The sequence below is a fragment of the Thamnophis sirtalis genome, unplaced genomic scaffold (assembly GCF_051295495.1).
Source record: "Thamnophis sirtalis isolate CommonGarterSnake01/CBP01778 unplaced genomic scaffold, rThaSir2_p1.2 scaffold_6, whole genome shotgun sequence".
NCBI lineage: Eukaryota > Metazoa > Chordata > Lepidosauria > Squamata > Natricidae > Thamnophis > Thamnophis sirtalis.
Genome location: NW_028261386.1, coordinates 36575799 through 36588384, shown reverse-complemented (window position 1 = coordinate 36588384; position 12586 = coordinate 36575799). Strand labels below are relative to the sequence as shown.

General features: G+C 36.1%; 1 protein-coding gene across 4 annotated transcripts in view; it reads left to right on the top strand.

Moving 5' to 3' along the window:
- Positions 1-12586, top strand: part of MAP4K3 (mitogen-activated protein kinase kinase kinase kinase 3) — a 58167-nt gene that overhangs the window by 23580 nt on the left and 22001 nt on the right. For 2 of the 4 annotated variants that reach the window (XM_014065758.2, XM_014065757.2), the window contains exons 12-15: positions 60-170; positions 2182-2254; positions 5262-5320; positions 8826-8888. In XM_014065758.2, coding sequence (XP_013921233.1) covers positions 60-170; positions 2182-2254; positions 5262-5320; positions 8826-8888 — 306 coding nt within the window. The remainder of the gene's footprint in view (positions 1-59; positions 171-2181; positions 2255-5261; positions 5321-8825; positions 8889-12586) is intronic. The other 2 variants (XM_014065761.2, XM_014065759.2) reach the window with 1 other exon arrangement.

Sequence of the window (12586 nt, the reverse complement as noted above, 5' to 3'; positions counted from 1 at the left end):
ATTCAAATTCTCATGCAAGTATCTTTCATATACTTACCTATGGCATTTTGTGTTTTAAGCACCCTTTTATTACCCAGCCTTTAAGCCGGACTCTTGCTATTGAACTATTGGATAAAATGAATAATCCTGATCATTCCACCTATCATGATTTTGATGATGATGATCCTGAGGTAAGAATATCATTTAGATATATCTTTGATAGTTAAAGATTTGGCTATATAACCAAACTGATTAGATAGATAGATAGATAGATAGATAGATAGATAGATAGATAGATAGATAGATAGATAGATAGATAGATAGATAGATAGATAGATAAGTTTATTTATAGGCCGCCCTAATAATGTGTTTAAAGTATATAAATACTTTAAACACATTATTTACAGCAGGCACACAAAAAAGTCTAGTCTTATTCAGTAAATTTAAATTACCTGGCATATTTAATTTAATTTGGAAAAGTTATATTGCTGCCTACTGACAGTGACTCAAGGTAGCTAACAGAAAATAAGAACACAATATAAAAGAAATAAAAATAATAAATAATAAAATAATAACCCCTCGCACCCCATTACAGGGCATATTTCTAACGCTTTTGGCTATTAACCCATATGCCTCAACTTGCATTGCCAATAGTGAGAATTGTAATATATCTGAAGAGCACCAGATTTCCTATCCTCATACTTACATCCATGTGATATTTAACATAATTTGTAAGTTATCGCAGTCTATTTAGATTGGACTACAGTCCCATTATCCTCAGCCAAGAAGGCCATTTAAAAACTATTTCTGTTTCATGCTAGCCATCCTTCTTTAGTGGAGAACCTGTTCGCAAATGCAGAATTACGGTAATAATGAAACTGAACTCCTGTTAGGAAAAAAGATTTTGTTTGAAAGAATACTATGCTTCAATCTGTGTTTTATAATGCTGAATTCAAGAATAAAACCTTCAAAAACTTAATAATTAGGATAGTCTCTTTTGTCTTTATCACAAAGAGCAAGCGGGTTCTATGCAAGTACACAGACATGCAGTAGCCAGAAGTGTTCTAATCCAACATAGCAACCACAGTGTTTATAGTTTTTTTCCTAGTATTTTAAAAGCTATTGTTTGATCCATGTCCTGTATGTGTATACATTGTGTTTGATTGACAAAATATAGATAATTCTTAAATTATAATTCATATCCAGGTTTTTAGCAAGTGTTGACTTAAAACATCCTGGCTAAAATTCCTGATATACCCAGTGTAAATTTATGTTATTTTTAGCTTTTTAAATAATAAATAAATAAAATCTAGGACAAATCTCCTTAGGATAACAACAAAAATGGAGTCCCTTAAATAGCTATGAATGTATTGAGATGAATTAATGCTGCTTATTACAGACTGTAATACAAGAGTGCATTAATGAAGCACGCTCTTAGAATGGTTAAAACCACTACCGCTTATGCAAAGTGTGGGCAGGGAGCAGTTTCCAAAATAAATTGACTTTTATTAGGTACCTTCAATTTTCAAATTTGAGAAGTATTAATTAAAGGAGATATTAATTATTACTTTTATTATCTTTGATTCTGTAATGTAATGTCCAAAATAGCATTTACTTGTAATTTTTTGCTAATTTAGAATGAACCTATTTAAAGGAACAATAACTAGAAAAGAATGAAGAAATAGTTGTGAAGAGAAGAAGAGAACTTCCCTTGTTGTCCACCTGCTTGTTTTCATTTTTTTGTGCAATTAATTTAATTAACTTGTCCAGGGAGTTCTGATGGTAGATTAGAAATAACAATGGAAGAGCTCCTTTCCTAATAAAGGATAGTTCTTTCATAATCCAAAGATAACACCTTCCTCTTTTCTCGTTGAAAAGTCCTGCCTTCCTTGAATTGGATTATAGAAATAAGAATTGGATTATAAGAATTATGACTTTGCCAAATACATCCCAGTAGATAATGTTTGTTATATAAGGTGGTAGAATTTTTAAACCAAGTATGACTTTCCACTGGGAATTAATGTAAATTTTGGAGCAGTCTGAAAATCAAAATTATTTCTTCCTTCCCAGGAAATATCGTTGTTTGAAACTGATTTTAAATTCTAGTTTCAATGGATCACAAAGATATTGTGTACTGTGATTTTTAAAGTGGGAAAAATGTTGTTCATTTTTAATGAATATTTAATACAATATTTTCCCCAGCCTCTTGTACCTCATAGAATTCACTCAACAAGTAGAAATGTGAGAGAAGAAAAAACACGCTCTGAAATAAACTGTAAGTAGAGTTACTCATTGTAAACTAACCTGAATAAACTAGTCATATCTGCACGCCCAGTTCATGTTGGATATTTGCCATCTCTTTTTGATTAGGCTTCCTAACCCAATTGCATATTAGTTTAATATTGAAATGCAAACAGTGAGTGCCAGCCTTGTGAGGTAATCCAGAAAAGAAGCACAGCCAGAAGTACTAGTTCTTACTTTATTCTAATACAGTGGTTCTCAACCTTCCCAATGCAGTTGATGCAGTTAATACAGTTCCTCATGTTGTGGTGACCCCCAACCATAAAATTATTTTTGTTACTACTTCATAACTGTAATTTTGCTACTGTTATGAATCGTAATGTAAATATCTGATATGCAGGATGTATTTTCACTATTGCAAATTGAACATAATTAAAGCATAGTGATTAATCACAAAAACAATATGTAATTATATATTGTGAAATATTTATTTCTAATTACAAATAAATGAAATTTTGTCTTGAAGCATGATATAGCAAGGGTAACAGTCTTAATAAAACAACAGTAAATTGCATTGCTACATTTTGCAACAGTATGTGCAATGTGAAATAGCAGAGCATTGTTCGGCGCATCCAACTGGTTGCACAGTTGCACAAAATGTGGTGAAACTCACTTAACAACACTCTTGCTTAGCAACCAAAATTTTGGGCTCAATTGTGGTCATAAGTTCTCTTTCTTTTTCTTTTTTTTCTTTCTTTTTTCTTTCATCTCTCTCTCCCACTTTCTTTTTATTTATTTATTTTTCTTGTTTCTTTCTTCCTTTCTTTCTCTTTCTGTTTGTCTCTCTCTGTATCACTTTGTCTCTCTCTCCTCCCTCCCCCATCTCTGTCACTCTGTCTATGTGTGTGTGTGTGTGTTTCTCACTCACACTCTCTCTCTCTGTCTCTCTCCCTCTCTCTGTCTCTCTCTCTCTGTCACTATGTGTGTGTCTGTCACTCACTCACTCACTTAATCACTCACACTGTGTGTGTGTGTGTGTGTCTCTCTCTTTGTCTCTCTCTGTCTGTCTGTATCTCCCTCCCCCTTTTTTCCCGTTCTCTCTCTCTCTCTCTCTGTGTCTGTCCGTCTCTCTCTGATTCCCTCCCTCTCTCTGTGTGTGTCTCTCTCTCACTCACTCTCTCACTCACACACAGACACACATACTGTGGTCACCTTGTTGAGTGTTCCAATCACATTTAAACACTCAACAACTGGCCTGCATTTATGATTTTTTGCAGCATTCTGCAGTCATAGGACCAAAATATATTGTTAAAAGTACCTGGCAGGGGCATTTTTTCCTGGGGGAGCTCCTCAGAACATCCCAAAAACGATGCCACCACATCTCCCCTCTTCAGGGACAGGTCATCTTCAGAAGGACAAGGCACCGCTGGTCCCCCTCGCATTCTTCATCTTCTGGCCGCGGCCCCACACCATAGAAAACATAGGCGCATGCATGCCCCGCACAATTACAGCCCAGAGCAGGACCAAAGCCCCTCTCCCAACTGGCCTTTCCTCCCTCGGAGGGCTTTGGAGGAAAGCTTCTGCAGAAGCCCGGGCAAGTGAGAACAAGTTCCTGCCGTTAACAAAGACTCAGAGGCTGTAATTGTGCGGGGGGGTGTGCGTGCGCGTGCCTATGTTTTCCACAGCGTGGAGTCTCACCGAGGCTCAGCGCGGCTGGTGATGACTCCGGAGCCCATCTGGGAAGACGAGGAATGTGAGGGAGACCCCACCCCCCGCAGATGAGCTCCAGAGTCATCACCGACCGCCCAGAGCCTCGGTGCAGCTCCACGCCATGGAAAACATAGGCACGTGCATACACCCTATACAATTACAGCCTCAGAGATTTCATAACGGTGGGAACTTGTTCTCACTCACCCGGGCTTCTGCAGAAGCTTACCCCTGAAGCCCTCCGAGGGAGGAAGGGCCAGTTAGGAGAGGGACTTTGGTCCTGCTCTGGGCTGTAATTGTGCGGGGCGTGCGTGCGGCTATGTTTCCACGGCGTGGGGCTGCAGCTGGAAGGCAAGGAACGCAAAGGGGGCCAGCAGCGCCTCATCCTTCTGAAGAGGACCTGTCCCAAAGAGGGCAGATGTGGTTGCATTGGTCTTGGGATGTTCTGCAGAGCCACCCAGGGAAAAACACTGTGGGGGGTGGCTTTTTAACCAGGTGGCTCTCAGAGAGAAGAGGGAAGTGTGCACCCGTGTCTTAGGCGACCCCTGTGAAAGGGTCATTCAACCCCCAAAGGGGTCACGACCCACAGGTTGAGAACCACTGTTCTAATACTATAGTAATAGACTCTTACAAGTCTGAAAGTATATCTCCACTCACCTTTATAGTCCAAGAAACCTTGTGAGAGGTTTGCTACACCTACATTCCTTCTATAGATTCAAGTGCTGCTTGTCTGAATGTTACCTAGTCTGCAGCTCTTCCACTTGTTTCCCAAGGTCATTCCCACTTAACATTATACTCAACAAGAAAAAGGGAGCAGAAAAATAAGTTTAGTGGTATTTCAAAGTTATACTTGGACTATCTTTACAACACAATCAATTGTATGTTTATTATTCTGAAGTAAGAACTGCTGAATTGTGTGTTTTACCCTTAAGCAAGTATACTAAACCTTGTTTCCCTCTTGTGAATTATGGGCATGGGTTCTTTCCACCAATTACCTTCTTAGATGAAAAGGCAGTAATTAGTTCCTATTCAGTTTTTATACTCAAAAATGGTAGAGCTAACTAAGGAGATACTTTTATTTGTTGATATGCTGATGTGGAAGAAAGGATGTGAGTCTTGTATATTTTTCAACCAGGCTTCATTAATTATCTTTATAGCTTTGACTTGTTTTTGTTGTTATTTATAGCCAAGGTAGCTCATCTGGGCTTCTATTTATTTTTGTTCTTCTTTTTTTCCCCTGTGTTTCTTAGTGCTTCCAAGAATAATAATGCAATAATTTGGAAAATCAATTGGAGAATTTATAACCATTTCTTATCACTTATTCTTTTCAATAGTTGGTCAAGTAAAATTCGATCCTCCTTTAAGAAAGGAGACAGAGCCACATCATGAGTTCGTAAGTAATGCAACTATATTAGATTTTTCCCTAAAATATGTGAATGGTGAAATCTAGTTCAGAGATCTTTATAGATCTCTCTGTTCTATTTGTTATTGATTGTACTTTGTTCACTATAGGAATATATTTGTATAAGACCTCAAAATTATTAAAGAATTATCTGAGGAATTTATGTATAGTCTGAGAATTTTAAATTTTAATCAGCAATGGCTATAAGTATTGCCACTCGAAAGGGCAATTTCATCAGCTTTCCGATTCTTGTCTCCACTTCTTTCAATTGCTTTAACATAGAATACAGTAAAAACAGGAGGTGCCATTATCATAATTATTGTGTCTTAAATTATTTAATAGCATCTACCAAGACTGCTAAAACACAATATAAATATTCTGTTCACTTTATAGAGTTTTGAGCTGGTAAAGTGAAGTTAACTTGTATCTTGTTTTTCCATTATTGAATATTTCTCCTTTGCCATCTGTAAAGTTGAAACTTTATTTTGTATAGGAGATAAGAAAGCAATATGGATGGAGGATGGAATTTAGTGTATGGCAACTGCATCGTGTAACAATTGGAAAATGCAAACTTCTAGAAAGATTGAAATAATTCTGGGAAAAGCATACAAGCTTTTTTTATTGTAAATTCTATTCTTCTAAACTAGACTCATTTCTTATTGTGGCAAGGAGGGAGGGAGGAAGAAAGGAATCAGCTATGTCGAGTTGCTACAATAATTGAAATCAGCATCCCATCATATTCAATATCTCTATTTGTCTGTCTGTCTATCTTTCTATCTATCGATTGATCGGTTGATCGACCACTCACCTACCACCCACCAATCCATCCATCCATTTATCTATCTATCTATCCCTTTTAAAATTACCCTTTGTAATTGTAATCTCTCAGGACAAAAGCTTTTTTGCATCAGAAGTTATATATCTCTTATTTTAGCTTGGGTCAATTTATTTTTTATTTCCTTTGGAGCACATTTTAGCTTGATGTATTGCTAAAACGAGACTGATTCAGGCATAGGAAAAACCTGCTTGCTAAGACAGCTTTTTATGAAGCACTATATTAATCTAGTCCTTCATCTTCCCCTGAGTTATCAAGATCTTTGGTTATTATATAGATACTGTTATATTAGGTACTAAAAGAAAAGCTAGTAAATTGCTGTCATATTTAATTTAGTAAAATTCCATTTGTTAATTGAATGTTATGCAAACAGAGAGAGAGAGCCAATAAAGCTAGCAATGTCTTCATTCTTTAACAATTATATTTAGTTTATTTTTTCCTTTTTGTTCACAGTCTTATACTGATAGAATTTCAGTCAAAAATATTTCCCATTTCCACCCAGAGATTCTTAGAATTTAGATACTCTCCAATGAATAATGGATAGATAGTGGAGAATAAAGATGGTGGAAAAATTCTTGTTTGAGGCTCCTTATTTGATAACACCCAGGCCTAGAGCTGTGACAAAAAGGGAAATAGGATATCTTAAAATAAGTGACAAACTCCTAGTTTGCTGACAATTTTTAAGCAGTAATAACAGTTGGCATATGTTAAGTTAAGCAATTTACTCCATGTTATTATATCAGTGAATTTAAATTCATGCAAGGTTCTTTCTGTTCTTTTTGTGCAACTCATCATAGTTCAGACCTTTATCTCGTTAGAAACTTTCCCATCCCTTCAGGACAAAGGAGGTGAGGACTGAAGGGAATAGTCGGAATTCATCCGCCAATACTGGACTTGTTTCTATCCTTCCTAGATATTTTATTTCATACAGCTTTACTGATTTTAAATTAAAATTCATTGAGAAATAATTCTAATATAACTTAGATACACCTCTTCATCGCTCACATTGCTTCTGCTAATACTTTGTTCTAGTCTCTGATAAGCAATATTAGTAAGGATATTGCTATTTTATAATGCAATGGTCCTGTACAGATAATTATTGCTATGAGTATAGATATACAGGTGGTTTTTAAACTGGATTGTACACTTGGTATGTACTCATATCCACCAAGAAACCAAAATTTACTTAATTTCAAAAGAATTTACTGGGCAATCATTATACCCAGTATACATTTCATATTGATTCATACAAACAGTAGCCTTCGTTGTATTAGCAACTCTTAGTTCAGTTTATCAATTAATTTGCTTTCCTTTCTACGACCTTCATTTACTGGCATAGATTGGCATCGTTTTTACAGTTCAGCATTTCATTATTATTTTCCAAGCAATTAATTTCAAATAGTTTTTTTCTGATTTGGAATCTCCATTAATTTTTATTCTCTTGAGGAATATGAAAGCTGATATTTTTGGAGCAATCCAAAAACACTCAGTTAAAGCAAACATTGAAGTACCAACATATATTTCTTGCTTTTGGTGTGATAATGGTCACAATCTCGCTGTAGATTTTGCTGTTATTCTGAGAGTGGCATGAAGATATTCTTGAGTTATCTACAATCTCACTTTCGTCAATGTTTAAGTCAAAACTCTCATAAAACAGTTCTCCTATGCATCCTGTTAGTATACAGCCCAGTTATAACAATAAACTTATAAATAAAATTGGATATCTTCAATCCAATTTCTGGGTCTGAAGGGTAGCCTGGGACACTCAGAAGTAATACTGAACTATTTTACTTTCTATTACTATTTATAGTACTTGATAGCTTCCCTCTGTACTAGGGGAAAAAACGGTTTAAGGAAAAACAAGCCACTCTTTTCTGCTCCTGTAATTAAAGATATAGTTCTTTTTAAAAAAATCATAGATATGATTTTTACATGAACTGTTGTCTTTTTGAAAGGAAGATTAGATATTAATAGCAATAGCACTTAGACTTATATACCACTTCATAGTGCTTTTATAGCCCTCTCTAAGCGGTTTACAGAATCAGCATATTGCCCCCAACAATCTGGGTTCTCTACCAAGTTATCAACAAACTTATGATAACCCTCCAATTTAAATGGAAACTATTTGAGGAAGAACTTCAGGTAGAATATATGGAATTAGCTTCCCATAAAGGACACATTTATAGTTATAAAATTCAACTAGATTATTAATTCGGTACTTGGCCTTTTGCTAATTTAATTTTTTTTAACTTATTTTAAACTCCCAATAAACTCTAGCTTCTGGCTTGATCATAAAGAGTTTTCATATTCTCATTCAATAGCTTTTTGAAGTCATACATATTTGGATAATTAAGTGTGAGGATCCCATCTGCTTTATTCAGTGAATTTCTATTTTTAAATTTGGGGAAGAGAGGTGAAGAAAGGAGGAACAGAGGGAGAGAAGAGAGAAAAATGAAATGACATCCTTTTCATCTGCTGTTACATTTGTTTTAAGCCATAACAACACTTTTGATATTACACTTACCCAACTGTAATTTGTATAGACTTCTAAAAACTCTACTAAATAGTAAGTCCGCTATTATGCAAAATATCCTTTTATACTTGAATTTCTTTTAGTCCAGAAGTAATTAACTTGAGTTTCTGGTTTTATCTGATGAACAGCCTGACAGTAACGATTTTTTGGACAGTTCAGAAGAAATATACTACACTGCAAGATCTAATCTGGTATCTATTGCTTTTTCTTTGTCAGTGTATGTGTGTGTTGTTTTTAAAGATGAAATATTTTGTCCAGTTCTTGTGTTGCTTTCACCATTTTTAGTCAAATTCATTAAACAGTTCCAAAATAAAATTATACATTTAAAGTGTAACAATATTGATTTTTATATAATGGACTGTATAATCTCACATATTAAAATAAGCCAATTTGAAATAATAAGAAATTATTATATATTAGCATTTAAATGAGATTTAGGTTGGTGTAATGATTAAGACCTGAGACTAGAAATCAAGAGAACATGAGTTCTAGTTCTGCCTTAGGCACAAAAGCCTGATGCGTGACCTTGGGATAGTCACTTTCTATCAGCCCTAGGAAGGAGGCAATCTCAAACCACTTCTAAAAAAATCTTGTCAAGAAAACCGAAGGGACTTGTCTAGGCAGTCTCTGAGAATCAGACATGATTGAACAGAAGAAAACCCATTTAAATAACTAAATGGTAAATAGTTAGAAAAGATCCAGTCAGCCAAGGAATTTTGGCTGGAGGGATCCAGGAGAAATGCCTTCTCTGCCATGGCTCCTGCCCTCTGGAATATCCTTCTCCCTGAGGTAAGATTGGCTCCCACCCTCCTTAAGAGCCTTAAGACCTGACTCTGACAGATGATTTGAGGACCCAGTGGGGGAACTTCACATCGGAGGTGATTGACTAATTAAATCTAATTCCACCTCCCCTCCCCCTGTGTCTGGTTCCCTCCTTTGCCATTTTCTCTTGATGAATTTATCTGCTGTGTTATTTTATAATTGATTATTTTAATGTTTTTATGTTTTAAGACACGAAATGGGCAACAAATACATTTCATAATAAATAAATAGATTTAAAAAAAGAAATTCTAGACATGTATTTAACATTTCAGCTTCATGACATTTTCAGAAAATAAATTTCTGTTTAAAAGAAGTTAGTATGAGAAATTACATAACTTCTTTCAATTTTCCCAACATTGAGGCATTTGAACATCCCAAAGTTCAAATGCCTCAATACTCTTTCTATCCTGCTACTTCCAAGTCCGACTTTTGCTTCCATAGAGCATCACAGGAAATACCATTGCTTGCAATATTTTGATCTTTGTCAATATAGAGCCCTCGTGATAGTTTTTCTGGGTCTTCCTGGTTGTTTTATCAACTGTTACAATTTCACTGATGATGGTTGATCCTATAAGGCAATATTTATATTGCTAGTCCATGTATGATATGCTATACGCTAAATAAATAGATATCCACCACTTTCAGCGGTGGTTGCTGCCAGTTTGCACCAATTCGGACGAACCATTAGTGAAAATTGCGACTGGGTCGCCGAACTGGTAGGAACCGCAGACTCACCATGCCCCCAAACAGTTCCACGGTCGCCATGGCATGTTTTTTTTTAGCATTTTTAATGTTCTGTGCATGCATAGACCTATTTACAGGCAACTGTGCACACGCACAGACCACGCTTCAGGCACACCAAACCGGCAGTAACACCAGCAGCAACCCACCCCTTCATTGTCAGTTCTAACCTAGTTGTCTACCTATCAACAATTATGTCTTTTTTTATATGTAACCTTTGACTCATTTTTTGTTTATGCTCCTTAGCTTTTATTAGTAGACCTTGCCAATGCTATTTCAGATTCCATAGTAGTAGTCACCAGCCTAGAACAGGTTACTGATGTTTCTTCCTCCAATTTCAAAACCACTTATCTTCTTCTAATCCAGTCTTCCTTAATACATGTTCAGCATATAAATTGAATAACTAAGCGGAACATACAAAGCCTGTTCATACTCCTTGCCAGTATGTTTTGCCATGTTCTGCCTATAATGTGGGTTTCTGATTTGTATATAACTTATAAAGAGCCGAGGTGGCGCAGTGGGTAGAGTGCAGTACTGCAGGCCACTTCAGCTGACTGATAGATCAGCAGTTCAGCGGTTCAAATCTCACCGGCTCAGGGTTGACTCAGCCTTCCATCCTTCCGAGGTGGGTAAAATGAGGACCCGGATTGTTGTTGGGGGCAATATGCTGACTCTGTAAACCGCTTAGAGAGGGCTGAAAGCCCTATGAAGCGGTATATAAAAATCTGCTATTGCTATTGCTAACTTTATCATAAACACAATGAGATATTCTGAGATTGCCATTTTTCTGAGCAAATTCTACAGTTTGACATGATCAATAGTCAAAGGCCTTTCTTTCATCAATGAACCATATAGTGACTTCCTCTTGGTATTCTTTGGTTTCCTAAATTATCCAGCATACATTAGCAACAATGTCCTCTGTTCCTCATCCTTTTTAAAATTTGAATATCTGGCATTCATTTTTTATATAGAGAGAGCGAGCTCTAATCTGCATTGGATGGTCTTCAGCATTATTTTGCTAGCATGTAAAATTAATGATATTGTACCATATTTGCACACTTTTTAAAGTTTGGTTCTTTTGCTATTGGAACATAGATTGATCTCTTCCAGTCTGTTGGCCACTATGCTAGTTTCACATTTTCTGGCATAGTTTGGGTAGATCCTTTACTGATTCTTCTTAAGTTTCTTGCTATATTTCTCTGAATATTCCATCAGTTCCTGAAGACCTCCAACCTAGTAATGATCAGAATGCTGATCTAACTTTATCTTCTAGTGTTTAGAACAGAGTTCCCCAATGATTCCAGCTTCCCACAATTCTTTTGATTCTCTTAACAATGAGATTCAGTACTTCAAAGTAAATCCTGACATGCTAGAATACAAGAGTTGTATGCTTAAACCTATAATGTGGCTTTCATCATCATCTTTAGTTTAAGAGTATAAACAGTTGGACTATTTTAAGGTCTTTTCCAACCCTTACATTCTAGGATAAAAAATAAAACACCTACATTCTTTAGTGTGTGCAAACTTTTATTGTAAATATATTAATATAGAGATTTGCAACATATTTTTGCAGAAATATCAGAAAATAATATAGTATTATTCATTTAGAGATGAAGTTCTTAATTATTGCTTAGAATTATTTAAGAACATCAATAACTTGTTCATTCTGGATGGGCCTAAGAGCAATGGCTGCTTGATAGCAAGTGAACCCAGTGGTTTAATGGGCCTATTCCAATTCTTGATGTTATAAATCTAAGATTCAAGTGCTTTCCTTTAAATTGCAGAAGAGTTAAGTGTCATTAAGCTGGAACAGACCAAAAAATGTATCAATTAAATCTGATTTAGTGAGATTGGACTGCTTTACTCAGCAGGTGTTTTCTGAATAGAGGAACCATGTCTGAATATTTTGATGCCGTCTGTGAGGTATCAATCTGGATTGGACATATAGTAATAGTATATTACAGTGGTTCCCAACCCCCAGTCTGCCGCCCTTTCGGAACCGGCCTGCAGAAGTGGTGTTTGTGTGCACCCGCAGCTGCATTTGTTAAAGCAGTGGGCAGATGCACATGAAACCATCCCCTTCTTCCCTCCCCGCTGCCACTTCAGACAGTCTGCTATACCAGAAATGTTTGGGACCACTGGTATATAAGAAAGAAAAAGTACATGAGAGGTATTCTGTCCTGATCTTCTAATGTTGCTAATATAGCCTACATATCTATTGTTTGGTATTATTGTCCAAAACTATGATGTAGATTTTTTCTACACAAAAAAATGTGGGCTTAGAGAGGGAGGGAGGGAGAGAGAGAGGGAGAGAGAGAGAAAGAGA